The sequence below is a fragment of the Melospiza melodia genome, chromosome 3 (genome assembly GCF_035770615.1).
Source record: "Melospiza melodia melodia isolate bMelMel2 chromosome 3, bMelMel2.pri, whole genome shotgun sequence".
Lineage (NCBI taxonomy): Eukaryota > Metazoa > Chordata > Aves > Passeriformes > Passerellidae > Melospiza > Melospiza melodia.
The window spans coordinates 63,536,974-63,557,464 of record NC_086196.1 but is presented as its reverse complement, the minus strand read 5'-3'; the positions used below and the strand labels follow the sequence as shown (position 1 = coordinate 63,557,464).

General features: G+C 40.8%; 1 protein-coding gene across 1 annotated transcript in view; it reads right to left on the bottom strand.

Annotated features, from left to right (window-relative positions):
* The window catches only part of PLB1 (phospholipase B1), a 77,416-nt gene that overhangs the window by 5,506 nt on the left and 51,419 nt on the right, over positions 1-20,491 (bottom strand). Inside the window, exons 42-55 of the mRNA XM_063152041.1 lie at positions 19,236-19,331; positions 18,075-18,146; positions 16,402-16,473; positions 14,159-14,219; positions 13,400-13,458; positions 10,898-10,956; positions 9,648-9,691; positions 8,316-8,415; positions 6,898-6,949; positions 4,673-4,753; positions 3,590-3,655; positions 2,934-3,028; positions 1,690-1,771; positions 300-404 (exon numbers count right to left, since the gene is read on the bottom strand). Coding sequence (XP_063008111.1) covers positions 300-404; positions 1,690-1,771; positions 2,934-3,028; positions 3,590-3,655; positions 4,673-4,753; positions 6,898-6,949; positions 8,316-8,415; positions 9,648-9,691; positions 10,898-10,956; positions 13,400-13,458; positions 14,159-14,219; positions 16,402-16,473; positions 18,075-18,146; positions 19,236-19,331 — 1,044 coding nt within the window. The remainder of the gene's footprint in view (positions 1-299; positions 405-1,689; positions 1,772-2,933; positions 3,029-3,589; positions 3,656-4,672; positions 4,754-6,897; positions 6,950-8,315; positions 8,416-9,647; positions 9,692-10,897; positions 10,957-13,399; positions 13,459-14,158; positions 14,220-16,401; positions 16,474-18,074; positions 18,147-19,235; positions 19,332-20,491) is intronic.

Sequence of the window (20,491 nt, the reverse complement as noted above, 5' to 3'; positions counted from 1 at the left end):
ATTCCATAACCTAAATCGGGAAACTGTGGTGAATGCTAACCAACCTCCTCAACAAGGGAAGCAACATGCAGTTCAGAAGAAGTCAGAGGGTGCCTTGTTTATGGGTGCATGCTATGAATGTTTCCTAAAACCATTTTGATTCACAGGCAGGACTGTGAAACTTGCAAGACTTCCCGTCTTCTCCTCCCTCGCTCTTACCACAGATTCCATGCTGTGCCACTAGACTGTGCAGAGAAGAAAAAACAGAGTCTTGTGGCATGAATCTTACTGGCTTAAGAGAAATTAAAAAGAGGACTCACACTATCCAGGGGCAGCAAGGTGTTCCGGAAGAACGGCTGGATGACAACAGCGAAGTCCTGCCGCTGTTCGTACCGACCGCTGTTGATCAGCTGCAGGGCTTCAGCCTGCGTGTGGTGTAATCAGCGAAAACACAGGAGTTACTTGCAAGGATCATCCTACATTTGTCAGCTAGCAGCAACATGCAGATTAAACATCTTTCAGTGTAGGAAGCTGTAAATCGTTAGTGTAAATCCAGCTAAATGCTATAAAGCAGTCAAGAAAATGGCTAAGAAAATAATTTGGTTCATGAGATTTTCATGAGGAAAATGCACAGAAGCTGGATTAATTCAAACAAAAAAAAAAGTAAAAAATATGAAGTTACTAATTAAAAAAAAATTAGTTCAAACCTTACTTATAGAAACCAAAACTGCACAATTGCAATGAGATTAAAATTTGCAGAAAAGTATAAAAATAAGGAACAAGGTCAACATTTTTAGACGTGACAAATGAGTTCAGAATGCCAACATGAGGCTGAAGTGCACTTGGTTTTTCAGGAAGGTGTGCTTGAATGAAAATACTGCTTAAACACTGAAAAATTACCTGCCACTTTCAAAAATTATGGTCACAGCCATTTATACAAATAAAAAACCCATCTTATTGTAACTTGCCATCTTATGGATATAAATGCTAATGCTCCTGGTCATATCTCAAAACATTCCTAATCCCTCTCCCTTAGTTAAGGAAAATGACCCCTCTAGTAGGCTTATACAAGCATTACCCAGGGTGAATTTTTTGAGCTTTGTCAGATTCATTGCCAGAGCCAGAGTGGAGAACATTATGTGATCTGATACAGTGATTCCTGTATTCATAAGAACATCGATGGGAAAAGCTTCTGCTCCAATAGCTAATTATAGCCTCTGTTAATTTTGAGTGAATCTTACGCCTGAGGCTATGAAAAGTTACTTTCAGATAGCAAGCTGGCCCATGGTTGGTTTAGTTAATTTCTTCTGGTAAGAATAACCACAAAACAGCTGATGCAAGGTCATTTGTCACTCTTGCAGTGACAGGTTAATTCATGTGAGCTACTCATTGGACTCATAACAGACAAACACATATCAACAAAGCAGCCATCATTACTAAATCCTTTTTGGCTGTTGAAACAGCAGCTGGAAACAGAACTGGTCTCCATCTGCATCCAGCTCAGAACCAAGGTCATCAGAAGGCAATGTGGAAAGTCTTGCACTGCTACTAACTGGTTAGCTGGGTATGGTTTTGATTAGGCTGCAACCAAGTTGTTTTCCAGTTATCCCTCTCTGTACTGCTGAGAATATGCATGACAGGAAGGGCAGTGAGGGAAGCAATATAAAGAGACACAAGTGAAGATGACCATTTACAGAATCAATGCATTACCTGAAAATCTCTGTTAACTCTCTTAATTTCTTGTAATTCAGAAGAATTTTCCTCTGGGTTTAAGAAACATGGGCAAACTTTCCTTCAACAAAAGAAATACTAGAATTAAAAGCCATTATAGAATAGTTTATTCACAGTTCTTTGGCACTGTGTGTCTACTTCAAGATGATCAGTATAGGTGCTCTCAAAGCTCACATGCAGAAGGGAGAGCCATCTTGGTGGCTTAGAAATGGACAGATATTTCACAAAAGAAAAAATTCTACTGAATTACTTTTCAAAATGAATACCTACCACAGGCAGAAAGAGCTGCAGGATCTGTAACTCTTGAGTCAAACATGAAAAAAGTGTTTAGTGTGCCACACATCAGCAGGAAATCACACGTGTTAAAATAACAAGAAAACCCACCCTATGAATGGGCTTACAGCAGAGTTTCAGACATCTGGGAGTGTAAAGTTAGAAAAGACAAATTTTTATTTAGTCTGAGTCCTTACACCACTCTGTCTTATTATGTTACCTTCATAACAAGAGGTAATAACTTGTGCTTCACTGAAATTCATCATCTAAGAATGTGCTTGGAATAAATATGAAGACATTGAGCAAGACCATCAATTCATTATTTTCCCTTCCAGTGTGTTCCTGTAGTTAATCACTTGTATTTTTAAAAATCTGTGCCTAACTTAATTGGAATTCATTTGGCATCACCTTGCAACTACTAGTCTTTTTTATACCTTTCTCTGCAAGACTAAAGAGCTTTTTCACATCCATTCTGATGCCTTTAAAGACACTGCTGCTTTCTAAAACAAGTCTCTCGACCTTTTTTGAGTTAAGATTTTGGTCCCCTTCATTAGGTGTGAGGAGCAGTTCCTGGCTGTGCTCTGCTGTATGCATCCCAGCCTGCACCAGAGGTAATGCAGCACTGGATGCAAAGACAGGAATCAGGGATGTCAGCCTGTGCTGCTGACCAGCAGATGGCTGGGTAAAAAAAGCCTTCAAAGTTCAGCAATCATATGTTGACTTGTGCTATGCCATGCTGCTTTACACCTGAGAAGTGAGAACTCTGCTATCTACAGGTGCAGGTTTTTAGTTGAAGTATTGCAAGAAGTAATAGAAAGTTGAGAGGTGCATCAGGTAAAGGAAGCAATGCACATAGCTTGGAAAGCTCAGTGTGGATGTCCTGCTGTAGAAATTGAGACTGAGCCAAAAAAATATCACTTTATAGGCAAAGAGCTGTTTTGCTCACTTACTTTGCTGCCAAGGCACACTCTGAAGAGCTTGCTGCGATTTGACGCAGTCCAGAGAACTCAAGCATCTCCACCATGTTGATAAAGACTCTTGGGAGCTGTGAGGATTATAATAACCAGACATACAGACATGTTACAAATAACAGAACATGATACCACTACAAAGAGCAAGGAGTGCCATCCGTGGGTCAGGGAGTCAGTGCAAACTGCACTGCCTGCAGCCAATGGCATGTGCAAGGATGATGGATAAAAGGAGGGGGAGGGAGGGAGACATACACTGGATGTCAGCCAAAAGAATTCCAGCAGCTAGTACAAACTAGCTGAAATGCTGCTTCACTCCCTGGGACATTTCCATTGGCTCTAGGGTAAATGAAACTGTTCATGGCTGGTTTAGCCAAAAAAAGTGGCTGTAGGGTCATGGTATGCTTGGTCCACAGCATAAATATTGTCAAACACACGTTTTTTCTGAAACTGCAGCTCTCTTTCTCAGGGCATTAGCTAGTACAGTCATTGAAATGCAGCACTGGAGAACAGTCTGACTCCAGCTATTTGAAAGATGACCTTGTATGAAACATAATCACTGACAGTCCATCAGAGGTGAGAAAAACATCAGTATACTTGCCAGGAACATAGCTTGCTAGGGTATCTTAAAAGCTTACCTCCTCATAGAAAATATCCAGAGTGTCCTGAAGGTGCTTTACATACTTTTGCACTGAATAGGTTTCCTATTAAAAATTAAAAAAAAAAAATTAAAAATTGAGTCATTCTTTTTCAGGAACCAACAAGGTGATGTCTGAGAATCTATACCAACTTGGTGCTCCTTTTTTCTTTTGTTGGCAGATATATTTCCAGATCAAGAAGTTTACTGGAACATGTACAGAGGTTATATGGTGCTTATGGTTTTATACCATTAATATATTCCTCTGATCTCTGTAGAAAATCCTGAGGTATCTTGGCAGAGCCTTTCCTTGATAATGATTATATTGACCACATTTTTCGATTTGGGGTTGTTTTTTATGGGACCCATAGCAGACTGATTTGCCCTATGAACAGAAGATTTTTTTTTCAAACTGCCTATCTGGAGAAACTGATATGAAGGCAGTCAGACCTCACAAAGCCCATAAGCAAAACAACTTTGTGACTGTAGCTATAGAGGGGTAGCTGTGGGGAAAAAGGCTCTAGGCAGCAGCCTGTAAAGGAAAGAGCAAAACAGAGAACAGTGCCTGGTCATTTCAACAAGCTGGGGTACAGACCCCCAGTCTGTGCCACACAAACAGTTTCAGAGGGAATGACCACTGACAGCTAAAGAAAAGACATGTTTTTAACTATAAACTGATGTTATTATTTTGGGTGTCATTCTGAAGCAAGAATTGGACATCCCCGGTAATTATTGTGTGGGGATGTTTTCCAGAAGACTTCACTTGTGTCCCCTCGCATGCCTGAGACACCACACTGATTACTTTGTCTAGTTAAGCAGGGAGAACTCTTCAGCCTAATCTTTGTGTTTTGTTCAATATGAGCAGGTTCCTAGTACTCAAATAATGCATTTCTCCAGAGCTGCAGTGCCCCTGCATTAAAAGCTGTGCACTTGTTTCTGATACAATGAAGATGAAAGGGGCAGGACTTCTTAGTGCTTTTTAAACAAAGAGGAACTTGGGCTCCCTGAGAGAGAAAGGCTATGTTTCCAGGGCTGGTCACCTGCCAAATGCCTGGATGAGCATGCCTAATTCAGAGATACAAACCTTGTCCAAGCAGTACTGGCATAGGTCAGTGCCTCCAACAAGGATGGTAATCAGTTTCCAGTCTTCCTTGAAGTTAATTTTCTAGTGGCACATAAAATAAACAGATTGCAGCATTTATTACTTAGGCATGCAGAGGTAACATTCACAAATGGGGCTAAATAGGCACAGACAGTAGGGCAGAACAAAGGAGGTATGCTGAGTTAAGCTGGCAAAAGAAAAGCATCTCTCCAGGGGGAAAATCTCAACTGTTTGCTAGTCTACTGCAATTCACCTTGGCTTCTGTAAGGAAATTCCCTTCAGCAGACAATCTCTGTCAGGGTAACCAAGCACAGCAATGTGTCTGTGGCAGCAAGCATCCCTAAATGAATGTCAGCTCCAGAACAGGGGTGGACAGCAGAGATTTGCCAGCCATGGCTGCACACTGCAGGCAGCGTGGGGATAAAGCCGTGTGGGAATGGAGGCTGGAGTGACTCATGTGGCTGTGGAACTGGAGCTGCTGGGGATCCCTGCCAGCTGGGCAAGAATTACCCCGGGCCAGGAGGGGCAAGGGGTGCCCCAGGGAACAGACAGCTGGATTAAAATAGAAGAGTCCAGGAGGCTGGTGACTTCACTGAGCTCATATAAGGGCAGCTGCAGCATCCACGTCACCACAAGCTAACAATAGGCGCTGCTGAGAGCTGGATCTCATCAAAACATTTTGTAACATTCAGTACAAAGAAAGGAATCAAAGGCAACTATTTTTAGTGTAGTGCATTTACATAACAAACATCTGCGAAAGGATCCCACAAATAGAGGAAGGGCCTGGGAATCACCCAGGTCTGAATTCTCCTCTTTAACCAGCAATTTGCTCAGAAAGATTTTCATGAAGAGGCAATGTTATGGTAGGGATACACCCCTCTCCCTTTTTTTAAAAAAAATGCATAAAAAGCTGTGAATAAAACAAAGCAGACAGCCTCTCCTCTTCTATTCTATTGAAAAGCCAAGCCAGCTCTCTTCACTTTGCCAAACAATTGGCAATGCAGAGTAACTGACAGTGGTGTGAGCATGCAGCATCCATCAAGAGTTCTGGCATGGAGAGCCACATGCTTTGACAAATCCTGCTTATTCAGTGCCTTCCTTTTCCATTCAGTCTGAGCCAAGGAGCACCAAGCACTCCCGTTCTCTTAGAGGGAATGCTCTCCCTGCACCAACAGCTCACACCCAGACAGTCATCCACTCAAATTCAGCCAACCCTCAGAGCAGGGCAGCCTTGGGTTTCTCAGATTTCTTCCCCTTCCTGCTTTTGATGCCCTTTATTGCCCTCAGTGTAGCTGGCACAGCAGACTGGTCCACAATGCTAGATCCCCTACTAATTCTCTAAAAGATTGCAGTATGTCACAGACATCTTTTATGGAAAATCCTTTCCTTAGGATTTTTCCTCCTGAGAAGCTGAGAGACCTCAGGAACAAAATGTAAACATTGATTATCTGCTGCTGTGGAATGCAACAGGTGGATCTTTGATTGGCCCATGTTGGTTGTTTCTAATTAATGGCCAATCACAGTCCAGCTAGCTCGGACAGTGAGTCCAAGACAGCTGCCTTTGTTATCATTCTTTCTTATTCTATTCTTAGCTAGCCTTCTGTTGAAAACATTTCTTCTATTCTTTTAGTATAGTTTTAATGTAATATGTATCATAAAATAATAAATCAAGCCCTCTGAAACATGGAGTCAAATACTCATCTCTTCCCTCAACCTAAGACCCCTGTGAACACCGTCACAGTGGTGTGACAGAGACTCATCCATTCCTGAGGTTTCTGGTGATTAATTAATTACTTGCCTGCTCAAAACCAGACTTTGAGAGGGCTTCTTCTCCTGCAAAGACTTCATAGTCCCTCTTCCCAGTGTTGTGAATATTGTGACTCACGTTGGTCTGCAGACCTACCTGCTTCAGCAATTTTACACTCAGCCTTTATGACCTTCACTTTGAAGGCTGCTGCTCAACAAAGCAATCCTGTGATCTTACCAGAGCCTTCAGATTTCTTCTCTTCCTCACAACCATCCTTACATCTCCTGGCTGCACTGCAGCCTACATTAGGGGTAATTCATCTGGCACATTCATCTTGGAAAGCACAGCAAGGACTTTTCTTTCATCAGTAAAGCACTCTTCATGACTGAAGCATCCCATTAATTACAGACATCTCCCAGAGACCCCGGCAGCACGGAGGTGTGGCCCAAATCCCACTCACCGAGCTGCTTCTCATCAGCTCCACCAATGCACGTGCCTGGGCTGGCATATCACTAGGAGAGAGAACAGAAGATTTCAGATGTGTGCTCCAAAAGCACGTCACCTTCTTGATCCCCACTCCTCATTGCAGGGGATCTCAGGATCAGCAGAAATCAGAATAAGGAAAGTGATCCCTCCAAAGGCTGAGCAAACACTGAAGGACCAAGTTGCACAAGTGAATAATCTGATCTGAAAAGGCTTCAGTTGGGATGGCTGCCAAGTGGCAGGCAATTGGTATGAGTTCTTCCCATCTCAGACTTGGCCTTGGTACATTTTGTTTGGGAAAAAACTCTAATGCCCAGATGCACAGAGACATTGAGTTACATAACTTGCTTCAAAAATCTAGTGGGGGAGTTTGGTGCTGACACAAAAGCTGGGCACCTAACCAGCCTTCCAGATCCAGCTTTTATGGCTGGAAGAGAGTGCTTGCATTGTGGGACTGCCAGCCTCGAGAGTCCCAGTCCAGCTCTGGACAGGATGCAACATCCACGGGCCAAAGCACAAACCATGCTGAGACACCAGCTGGAAATGAGCTCCTGATATAGTAGAAGAAGACTGTGCTTGAGCTAATAAGCCCTGCCTCACTCCAGCAACTACACAAATGCAGTTACATTATTTGGATTCCTAGAACCATATTGATCACGTTGAGTCAGCTTTGCTCAGGGATCCTATGAAATATTTAGCAGCTATACAGGCTTTGATAGTTATCCTAAATCACTTTTCCAGCAGATTTAATGGTTGTTAAAGGTGTCACAAAAAGCTTTGGAAACAATTTTGTGACTATTCATGGAGCAGGCACAGTGTAACCCATAAAAATCCTTACATGTTTTGGTTGTTAACAGACTAGAAGATTTTTTTCTTCAGGAACAGAAAAGAGTTATTTCCCAGCTGCCTTTATTTTTTTTCCCTTTGCACTGCAAACAGGGATAATATTTTTAATGCTATTAAGGTAGTAGTGGGCTTCTATTTGTTAGTTTCAGACACATTCTCTAGAATTCAAGGATTAAAAGAGAGGCTCATGAATTTTTTCCTCATTGAAGATATTGCCTGACAGTGAATTAGGGACCTGTACACTGAACACTGGGCAGAAAAAGGTACTGCTTGAATTAGAAGCATAACTAAGGAATTGGCTCAAAAATTATGGGCAGAAATAAAATAAAGAAAGGAAGCTTGAGTCAAATTTAGAAAAAGATAACAAATAAATCCCCCAAATACCAAATTGAATTAAAAACCCAAAACCCCAAAACTCACAATTGAAAACATCAGATCACAGAAACATGCTGAGTACCAGCAGGTCACCAGCATTACCTCAACCCTGTCATGCATCTCAAAGGTAACCTGCCAGCCCATCACTTCTCACTCCTTTGGGATTGTCCTTACCGTGCTGCAGCGTTTCTCTCTGCAACGTTGAATCCAGCTGTTTCCTTAGAGCTGCCAGTGGAGAAGCCAAAGATGTTCGGATTGAATTTCTTCAAGATGTCTTAAAAGGAAAAACCACAGTGTTTAACCATTCACAATACAGCCAGAAGTGTTGCCTCCCTGCAGAAGCCAGAGCCAACTGAGTGGTGAGAATACAGAGCTGTGTTTTCCCCTCATTCACTGTGACTTACAGGAACTAGAGACACACCTGCTTTGGAGACTCTAGTTACTGTACAAATTTCATCACTGCCATTATTTCTCTCCATGGGCCTGAGGAACCAGGGCCTGGTGGCCCAGGAGATGCATAGGTGGATCTTGGGCAAATCTCCAGTCTTGAATTTATCAGACTATTCGTGGTTACTTTCTTTCACGTACCAGAAGCAGATGCCCTTGAATATGGCCCTGTACCTCTCCCTCCCCCAGCTAGATAATAATATTTGTGGCAGAGAAGTGAATTTTTTTCATTTTCTAGATTTCACTGAAACTTTCAGTGGGAAAGCATGATGTCTGAAAACTGTGGTTGTTACTGTGTCCATAGTACTGCTGTCTGAAATCTCTTTACAGAATCTCATTTATAATGCATAAATGAATTGTGCCTTCTATTTTTCTTCAAACACAGTGAAATGCCTGGTACAAGGCAAAGGCAAAACACATCAGATTTTTTACTGACAATGTCAGGTATTGTCAAAGTGTTCCACAGCACAGATTACGTACAAATAGAGCAGCCATTGTAAACCAAGTGCCTTCCAATTTATTGTCACATTGACCACTTAAAGGTTTCTATGGCAACTACAGGCCCAATTACACAGAACACTAGGGCAAAAATTTATAGTACTTTTAGATTTTTTTTTTGCCACTGCTATGTAGCAACTTGAAATCATCTGGAAGAACCACAACTTTGTCAACAATCCTGGCTAGATGGACTAGTAATTGTTTCATAACCCCTCATATGTCCACAGACCTTACAGTCAGTCACTGGAAAGCACAAAACAAAACATGGGAGGAACAGGTCTGCCATGAACTTTGGTCACCTTCAGCACACTTACTCCTAATTCTTTTGCCCAAAAGGATGATACAATCACATGCAGATCCTGTGATGTGGAGGGGCTGAATCAACTGTACAGCTCATCAGGTCAGTCTGGATCTCAGTTCTCACTCCCATGAACTGCTTATATCCACACCAGATGGACATCCCTACCATTTTCAAGGAATTACCATTTCCAGATGTTTCCTAGCATCTACTTAAACCACTTTCAGTGTAATACCCAACTTTTGCTTTTCTAGGATACTCACTGGGTAAAGTAGCCTGGATCTCCAGAGTGTCATCACCCCCAATACTACAAAGGGAAAGAACAAAATCACCCACTAGGGTTAATCCTGCAGCCATCTGTCTTATTGTCACCACATGTGGTTGTAGCAGCCCAAGAAGGAAAAAACAACCTCCCCCCTCCCTTCCCAAAAATACTTGCTTCAAACAGGACTAAGGAGATAAACCACAGGAATTCAGGGAAAGTAGTGAAGGGATAACTCACATTAAATAAAGCAAGGCAGTGCTAAGATAGAAGCTATGCCTTCAGGCTGGGAACAGACCATATTGGGAGAACTGATTTTTCATCTGGACATGCTGGGATACCTACCACAGAAAGGCATATTTCCTCACTAAAGCTGCTCCACGTTACCTCACTGAAACTACACTTGCACACAGTTAAGCATAGGAGAGACTGCATTAAATATTCATTAACTACCTATTTGCAAAGCTGCAATGCTGATTACATAGAGCCTCTGCCTCACCATTCAAAACTTGTCTGTGTGCAGAGCCAACACACTCTTACACCATTTGTGGCAGCCCCTCCTGAAAGTATCCATGCCTGCAGACACATGCAAGGGGATGAAGAAAGAGCAAAGAGGACAATGTATACATGCACACACTTATCAACCATATGTGTGTCCAGAGGGAGCAGGCAGTTTCCTTCCACTCTAGCATGGATATTGAGCTTCACATCCTCTGACATGCATTGTTTGCCCACTTTGCAATAGCAAAGGTGTTTGGAACATCTTCACTGAGTATGTATGCACTGCTCTTGCCATGTTCATGCCAACTCACACTCACTCAGACCTTCCAGCATTACATACTGCAGTAGAAAAATCACAGCAACATTTTAAAAAAGCTCCAGACAGACTGACAAAAGGCTAAAAGGTACTGTGTCACAGGACCACGCTTGTAGCAATCAGGCTGGGTTAACACATACACACACAAAAAAAAAAAAAAAAAAAAAAAAAAAAAGGAAAAGAAAAGAAAAGAAAAGAAAAATAGAAGCAAGAAAAAGCCCACAAAAACAAATACAACCCACCGACCCTCCCAGGAATCACTCCTATCTATTCTCTTCCAGCCCTGACTCTTCCAATCCTTACCAAGCAATACTTGCTGTCAGCATCCTTCCCCTGAATTTACATATACAAAGATGTAATTACACAGCCAGGTGACCCACACTTTTAACTGTGTGGACAAAACCAGATTTTTAAAAAAGAGCATTTTCACTCACCTCCAGGAGAGTCCTCTCCAGTCTGTTTGTAGGTCTGGTACTTTGGCTCCTACTGCAGTCTGGGAAAGATGGAAATAACAATTGATAAAATACTAAAAGAAAAAAAGCCCTATGAGTTTAGGTAAGATAGACATCATGTTTTGAAAGTGCTGAAACATTCTTTTAGCATTACTCTGCATTCAGCCAAGCTTTTGCAACATCCCAGCTTTAGCATAAGTGGTCTGTGTCCTCATTCACCACCACACTCTGCCTGTGGGCAGCCCTGCATCTCCCATACTCCAGTTTTCTGTACTTCCCCTCATATCTAGATAACAGACCATGGAGCACCAGAGATGTAGTCCAGCCAGAGGATGTCAGATTGTAAAGTCAAGGACATAAGGCTTTAAAGCTGCTAATCATACTGTTTTAGCAACCCAATGGGACCATGACTAACATCAATGGCTTTGTATTTGTTTGGATTTTTTCTGATGGAAAATGTTTCATCCTGGCATTTCCTGAAGAAAGATGATTTTGAGAGACTTACAGGAAAAAAGCCTCAAACACTGATGAAAAATCCCCATCCAGTTTTAGCTACACATAAATCAGAGAAGCTGTTTTTTGATCTACCAAGAAAACAAATCTTTGGTGTACAATCCATTTTTCCTCTCCTGGATCCAGTCTGCTACTTAACACACAGACTTGATGAGGTGTAGACAGAATTTTTTTTGCCACTAGAGATAAGCATGTTGGTGTGTCTACTCCTTGGTGCTAGAGAAAACAGACAGATCAATTCTAACCAGTGACATTAATAAATTGTTCAATGTTTCATTAATCTCCAACCGTATCTAGATTGAGACAGCCTTTCTTCCTGTACTGTGAACTTTCATATCCTTCAAAATTAAATAAATACATAAGACCTCTGTGCTGAATTTGGGTTGCTCACAGGATGGGGACAGACCTCTAGCAAGGTCAGTACCGTGACTCTCATTCAGGGCAGCAAACATGAGAAGGGGTTCTTCTGCAGCTTTAGAGTTTTTTAGTGGTCTCACCAACTTCTGTATTCTTCAAAAAGCCATGGCACCAGTTCAGCCATAAACACTGGCTGCATTCAGGGATCTTGTGAGGAGTACCAGGAGGACAATCCATGCCTTGGGGGGCCTTGCTGCTGCAGTCCCCCTGTGCCAAGGATGGTTACCCCGCACAAAGTGCATGAGGCTGCTGTGGGAGGTGTGAGTGTGTGCACACATGTGGGAAACACTCTGCCACTTTTTCTGCCCCCCCCCAAATAAATCACTCAATAAAACTCCCAAACACACCTTGCTGTGGCAGTGGCAACTGGTAGGAGCTGCATGAATAACGGCATCATGAGAACCTGCCTTGCTCAGCTCTTGAGACAGACACCTCAAGCATCATAACCTGGCCCCTATGACTGGGGCTTTCAGAGATATTTCATATATTAAAAGAACTAATATTTTAAAAATAAGATATATGTGCTAGTGCGCAGGGGAGGAAATAAAACAATTAATTTTAAGAGTCATGGCAATGGATAGGAGGGAGACTTGTAAGGCTTTACTGATTTCTTCTAAAAAAAGCTCAAAGCTTTGCAGCAGAGGGAAAGCCAGGATTACATCAGGTCAAGCAAAATCAGGTTCAGAGCTAATGAGAAGGTGCATAATGCATAATGAACACATGCACACCTGCTTGTAAGATAAGCCTGATCATTTAAGGGCTTCAGACCCTTCAAATCCCTCTGAACTCAACAGGAACAGAAGCTGCTAGAATGAGCACTGGTTTAGTTCAGGAGTTAAAATTCATGGAAACTGTTGACGCAAATGTTTGCTTTCATCCCATGCCAGAACAATTCTGCAGGGCTGTGTAATTCTAGAACTTTTTCTCAGAAAACTTCAGTGCAGATCTGCAATATTCCCTGCTATTCCTCTCTGGGGCCTTTCTGGGTTTTTTTTTTTGTGCCTACTTTTTGTTTTAAACCTCCATTTCTTAGTACTTGAAATACATCAGAGCTGTAACTGGAAGATATCTAGGAAGGCAACCCAAGAAGCAAAATCTGAAAGCAAAACTCTGAAATACAGAAGTATCAGAATTATCTCAAGTGGGAAGCACTTCATTTTGCAGTCAATTATTTCCATGGGAGTTTTCAGCAAAATGTCTTCTTGCTTCAAAAATATGAAACGCTTTCACTTCTTTTTTTTTCATGTCAGATGAGACTAATCCTATAAGACAGACACTTCCCTTTTCAAAAACACTTGGATAAACTGTATGGAATAGAGAATGAGATCCCATTTCAGTTCTGGCCTGAACTATTCATTACTGGATTACACAATTGCCAGTGTCACTCATATCCCTTCAGGCTATTTCTTTGCAAAGGGAACCAGGTAGATGAGTTTTGCTTGGCCAAGCCAAAGCAATTTGCTTTCTATCTGATGATGCCTGATGTGACAACGTCTGGGTAGAAATTGAGAACTGCTCTTCTCATTGTAAACACGTGAATCCAGCCGTACTCACAGTCAGGGAATCTCCAAGTGCTCCTATGGCTTTGATGTCAGCAGGCCGTAGCTCATGGACTAAAAAGCAGTAGGAGAATAAAAGCAGGATTACCAACAACTGACAAAATACTGTCTAGTAGAATAAATATGCAAGTCTTAGGTTCCAATCTGATGGCATTTTTGCAGACTTTTAAGGTAGAAAAAGCTTCAGGTTCTGTGTGTCACCTAGGCAAAAATGTGTAACTTCTTGCCTTTGCTTGCAACAGTGCATTACACTAATGTGGAAAGAAATGGAACTTAAAACAGCTTAGTAAAAAATGAAAACAGACTAGATATGTTTACAGATGCATACATTCAACCTCTTTTAATTGACTTACAGGTCTGAGTCATAGATCAATATTTCCTATTAAATATCTCCCAATAAAATCATCAAACTGCACACAGCACTTGCACTGCGCTGCTTATCAGAGCACATTCCAGCTTGCTAAGTCACTAACCCTCCTGGGCAATTTTAACCTGCCACGTTGCTGTATGATGAATGATGTATAAGATACATGCATACAATAAATGTGATCACATTTATCCACAGAGACATACCTGCTGTCATGCAGAACTCACTGAGAATGGCAAGACTGACTTCTTCCCTTTGCCGCTAAATATATCAGCTTTTATTGTTTACTTTCCATCTAGGATGTGCAATTTCAACATCTTACTGCTTTTAGAAACAAAAGATGAAGTTTTTCCTATGTATGATTTTAGGTTAGGAGTTCTTTCTCACCTGATGTTGGGACAGGACTGGATGGAGTATGACCAGGACACGACAGTTCACTGCCCCAATTCTGAAATGACAAGTTACAAAATGGTTTCATCTTGTAGCTAAAAGATAATGTGGAATTCATATATGGTTTAGTTGTACAGTGTAGGGCAAAACCAAGTTAAAACACAGATCCTAGTTTGGTGCCTGTGTAGCTCAACAGTCTTTTACACCTCTTTGTGGAACACTATCCAAACAATCATTACTTCTGGTGACATTTTCTAGCCAAAGCATAAAACTCTTCCAAAAGCAAAACATTGCATCTTATATTTCCTATATTTCCCTCTCCACTGCATACAAATTTTGTCCATGATCTGCAAGGTGGGGTCTCCAGGTTTGAAGTCTTGTTCTGTCTCAAAAGATAACAGATGTAAAAGCAAAAAAAGATCAATAATTGCCTGCAGAGTTATCCTGTTATACTAATGTATTATATTATTAATGTATTATTATATTAGCTGCTAAAAAGTTTGAACATAAGTCCTAAGAAGAGGAGTTGAGGGAACTGGGGTTGTTTGGCCTGGAAAAAAGGAGGCTCAGGGGAGACGTTATCACTCTCCCACTGTGTGAAAGGAGGCGGGACAATGCAGGAGTCTGTCTCTTCTCCCAGGCAACCAGTGAAGGAACAAGGGCAAAGGGACTCAAGTTGCACCAGGAAAGGTTCAAGTTGGATATTAGAAAAAAATTTCTTCATGAAAGAGTGGTCAAGCATTGGAAAAACCTTATCTATTCTATTATTACATTATTGTTCCCCATGTACTTTGCCAGGAACCTATTCTTTCCCTAGAAACTTTCAAAAATTGCTTGCTTTTAATGAATATAAAATTTGAAAAAACTTCAAAGCTTTAAAAGTTCCTGTAAAGAAAACAGTTAGGCTCTAAATAATTGTACCTTACCATATGTTTTTAGGTGACATAATAGTTATTATGTCACCTAAACTCCACCAATTGAAGATATTGAATCAAACACACATTGCAGAACACCTTAGATCACCAGCAGAGAGAGCTGATGAATGTCTCTCCTTGCTTTTTTGGTAACAAGCAACCATATTAGCCAAGAAGGCAGCAAGGGAAAAACTAAAATTGCTCCAGTGGCCAGCCCTTGCAGGAGCAATGACAGCTGTGTACACAGATCAAAAGGCCTGCCCTGCTAGAAGCAGATCAGGATTGGGATGTCCTGAGGTCCCCTCCAACCTCAATTATTCTGTGACTGCACAATTCTACCAGAGTAAAACTACACAGACCAGTGGTCTTCAGAAAGCATGGCTGCTGTTAAAAAACATCATGACAAATTCATCTGTTCCTGTTATAAAGATGCTGGAATATGCTCCACTATCAACCACTAAAGTCTGGTTGCAGAGGCTAGAAAGGACAGATAGGCTTATTTTTAGATCAGAAAGTGTTGCTTTACTCTCTCTCTACTTCTTTCCTTTATCACTTCAAAAGCTGCTGCTGTTAAGATTCAGTGGAATTACCTATTAAAGCATAAGTCTAGCTTTACCGATAAAAATCCCATATCAGTCCTGCAATCCATGACTTGCTAAGACAATACCTGCTGTTCTTTGTGACCATCGTGGCACACAAAGACTTTGGTAATTGGGTTAGTCATGAGCTCCCCAAGTATGTCAAACTAACCCAGTCCATTCTGACTGCCAAGCAAATAACTGCTCCATTTCTTCAAGTCCTACACACAATCTCTGTTTCTGCAGTTCACTGAACATGCCTCATGACAGTTGCTCAGTCATGGTGGAAATGAAGCCCCTTTGAAAATGGGATTCCTACCACCTTTGTATAGGGTCACACATCCAATATGTAAAGGTGACTGCCCTCTACAGGTTAAGCTTACTTGAATGTAACAAAGAACAGTGCCTCCAGAGGAGAACATCTAAACATTCCTTAGATTATTTGAGGGTCAGGATTCTAAGATAGCTTCTCCATACTGTGAGAAACTTGCTATCTGAATTAATTATGCATTCCAGCTTACTTACTTTGGTTTCAGTTTTGATATAATTGCACCATTAGTATAATTAATTTTGTTTGGTTTTTAGGAAAACATTTGTTTACAAAATAAAAAATGCAATGCAAGATAGAATTCTCTTCCCAAAAACTGGTAATAGTTTATATAATCTATAAATTCAGGATTATGTGTTAAGAGACGAGATGCAACTTTACACAGTTTGCCTAAAATGCAGCAAAATGTGCAACAATTACCTCTATTGGCTCTCTAGTGGGCTCCACAGGTGTGTAGTTGCTATTCCTGTACGTTCCCAGGAAGGGACTGTTCTGGAGAAAGAGGAAACAAAACAAGAGAAATAAGAGAAATTGGACAATAAGCATATGGCACAAACTATAGCAAGTGATATAAAGGTATCATATAACCAAGAAAGTAATTGCCTAAAATATAAAACTGGAATCTGGATTTTGAAACCATGCTTCTTCCTTAAAATTAATAAACTTTGTGTTTAGTACCTTAGGACAAAAATTACATGTACTAGATGCCAATTGCAGTTTAATATTTTCCTCTCCTAACATTCCAGATTAGACTTTATTAGAAGTTTAGTCCATTCCATACAGAAGGTGCTGATGTAGAATCTAGACAAACCTGGGCAGATCTTCTGTGTCAGCAGCAGGAAGATGAAAGATTGCTTACTGAAAAGCTCATTCTTCCCTTCAATGGAGGCTGTAGAGATTTCATTGTTATTTTTGTCCTCTACTAATGCAGCATGCATTCAGGAAGACATGCACATCATACAGGCTAAAAAAATTCACCTGGAGGCTCACTTACCTCAATCAAGAGAAACTCCATCATTTGCATAAAGAAGTCTTTAAAAGCACTAAAATTAGAAGGCAGGTTTTTATGGTACTTAAGTTTGCCTCAAAACAAATAATTTTCCATGGCTACTGGCACTTTTATCAATGACCTTTTAATTGCATTTAGATTTACTAAAGCCTTGCCATTTCTGCAAAACAAAATGGCCATATATCTTTTCAAGGGATATAAAACTTTTCTTTGCCTACTTCTGAAAAGCAACGTCTTTGAATAAGAGTAAAGGATGGGAAAGAAGTACAAAATCCACATTATTTGGCAGTGAAGTTGTTGCTGAGTTCATGTAAGCTGCTTGGAAAGAATGCTGGGTAAATGAAATAGGATCATTTTGAGCAAATCAGAGGACTTCTGAAATATGCTAGTTAATAACTCAGAAGATTTTCCTTGTCTGACAGGATGGACACAATATGGACAAAAGCCTCCTGCATAACTTGAATGTCTGCCTCCAGACCTAAGAGAAATCAGAACTCAGCTCCTTGATCTGTTCAGTTCTTTGGCCTTCTTGTTGAAACTGCTGAAGAAAGGGAGCCAGTGACTGCTGCTTGCAGCAGTCATTTCCACGTGCTGGTACCTAGCAACTGTCCTGCAAGTTCAGCAGCTTGTTGTGTAACTGCAGGAGCAGCTTCCAAAGAGTCTGAAGTATTCCTCTTATGGATCAGGCCAGGAAAGCCAACTTGACACTAATCCAAGACATGACAGATTCTGAGTTTTCAAAGCTGCTGTGGTGCCCAAACCTCATTGATTCTGATGGGAAAATTAATGCAGCATGTTCTGTTGTTTGCTGCTTGAGCTGCCTCTGTACTTCACAAACAACAAAAGACAACATCTGCTGTAGCTGCAAACACACCAATCAGCACATTATCAATCAGTATTCACTGCACAGCAAAGTGGCCATGGGACACCAGTGCAGGTATATGAGAACACCTGCTCTCTCAGAGGTAAACAGAACAAAGCTTTAAGTAAGCTTATTCCAGATAGACCAAATCCCTGCTCTCTGCAGAGAGCACAAGCAATACAGCCTCCTGACAGCCAACTTCCAAAATGTGGGTATGTTTACCTGAGCTGGACAGCCAAGGACGATGTCAGCTGAGAAATCAAATGAGTCAGCTTTCTGGCCCACAGGCTGTAACTGGAAACAAAGACAAAAGAATCTATTTTTTAACCCTGTCAGTTCATCTTAAATTTGTAAAACAATTTTAATTAAAAAACTCCAACATAAATATACCTTTCAAATCTATATAAAGGTGCCTGTATTTACAGACCTAGATTTACAGCCAAGGTTGAAATGCATCTAGTTCTCAGAAAGAACATGGCAACTGCAAAACAAAAGAGCAGTTCTAGAAAGAAGCTTAAAATGGGAAGTGGAAAGCTACAGTGGTTCAGTTTAAACTCCTGGAGGATTTTGGCAGGCACATGAAGTACCTTGGAATTTTGCCAGACAGCAAGGTCATAAACTTTCTTCTCTTGCACAAAAGACATTAAGAGTCCCTCCATTTTTTATAGCTAAGCTGCATGATGGCATCTCCAACAAAAGGTTGTTTATGTGTAGAAGATAATACCAAATCTAATTAGAGGTACTGCTTGATGATTGCAAGCAATCATGTCAGCTGTTAAAATATTAATCCAAAGTATATGGAAGTTACTATTCAGGATCCAAGATACTGCTGCTGACTGCTGGGTACTCCTGCACTGCATTGCTAAGTAAAATGAGTTTGCTTAAACAATCTTTAGTGACTCATCTTTATTGAGCTTAACTCATTTCCAAAAGTAGTAAAACTGAACTGAATTAAAGCCGCTTTAATTCCTAATGAGACATTAACAACACAGGGATTTAAAACAAACGTCTCAGTAATCAGTTTTAAATTGACAGATGCAGTTACAATTCTTTATTTGGTGGTTTCCCATAGCAGCCCATAGAAACATCATCCTTATTAAGAGCCATTCTGCCTTGCATAAAAACAGATGAAGAGGACTTGATGTCACAAAATGACTGTGATCATGCACTTGGAGCACTCCTCTCCTCACCACACACTTTAAGAAACAAGAGGTTCTAGGCAGAGAGCAGTGCCAAAGCCAGAGGGTATTTAACTAGTTAAGGAGAGACAAATCCAAGGTCCAGAGTTATTCAGGCCTTAATTGCAATGCTTATTTCAGAGATATTTTAATGGCAGTCAGGTCTAGGTGAAGATCTCACTGTATGCAGAACCTGTCAGCTTACCACAGCATTCCACAGAGCCCTGGCAAGCTGAGAATGGCCTTTCTGGCTCGGATGGAAGCAGTCAGGAGAAAAGTATGAGACATCTGGTTTCTCTTTCTACAAATAAAAGCATAAAGGACATATGAGTGTAGAAAATCCCCACACTTCCAATTTGGAGTTGCTGAGGCCAAATCAGAACTAGCAAAGAGAGATCCATGCTACTTGCTCTCCCTGCTCTATTGCAGAAAGGCTTTCATTATCTGGCAACACAAACTGTACTTCAGCACACCCATGAACTACCAGAAACACTTAGCTAGAGATGATTAACTGCCTCCATGGGCAGATCCATCCAGAAGCAGTAAAACCACAATTTTCAATTATGGGTACAGTTCCTCTTCAAGTTCTGCAATGAGTTCCTCTCCTTTGTTGTCATTAGAACTGGAACGGCATGCAACATTATGCTCTACAGCAGCTCCTGCAAAGCTGTGAGTTTTGAAAGGATCAAGAAGCAAGTAAGTGTTTGGTGGAAAGCACACCAGAGTAGTCTCCTTTCTAAAAAAAAACTGTACTTTAATACAGGGTTAATACAGGTACTGGAGGATCTGGAGGAAATGGAGTTTGGAAATTTGTCTGTCACATGAAAACTGAGATTAGGGTCATGCATGACTGAAACAAGTATTTTTGGTCAGAGCAGTTCTTCCTCAAAACTTGAACAGTTTTTTTTCCGTGTGTTTGGACTTGCTTTTTAGAGGACTGCTACCAAAATTTGCATCATATATTTTGCCATATTTAGAGACAGAGTTTTCAGTTCAGGAACATCTGAATGTTGTGTGAGATAAGAAATTGAAAGAACATCCTGAACTTCTTAAAATCTGAACTAATGCTTGTGAGACTACAAAAAATGTTCAGAAATATTTCGCTTAATAATCGCTGCTCAGTATTTTGCTCCAACTCCTCTCAGCTCCAGGTACATATGAAAATGTTTCACCTCTAGTGAAAGTTTGAGTCTTTTCCTAGATTTACAGTTACTGGAACTTGCCATTCAAGGAACTGAGATATACATCAACATATGAACTACATAAAACTTCTATGAGATCATAGGTAAGGTTCCCTTTCTGTTAGACACAGAAAAAATTACTTATGTGGCACAAAGGGGAGCTGATGCCATAGTCCTCACCGAGCAATGTGGCTATGTTGCTTTAAGAAGTGCAGCTTAATAACTTGGTCTTTTGTTAATCATGTTTTATTTTCAGGAAGAAAAATATTTTTGTTATTTT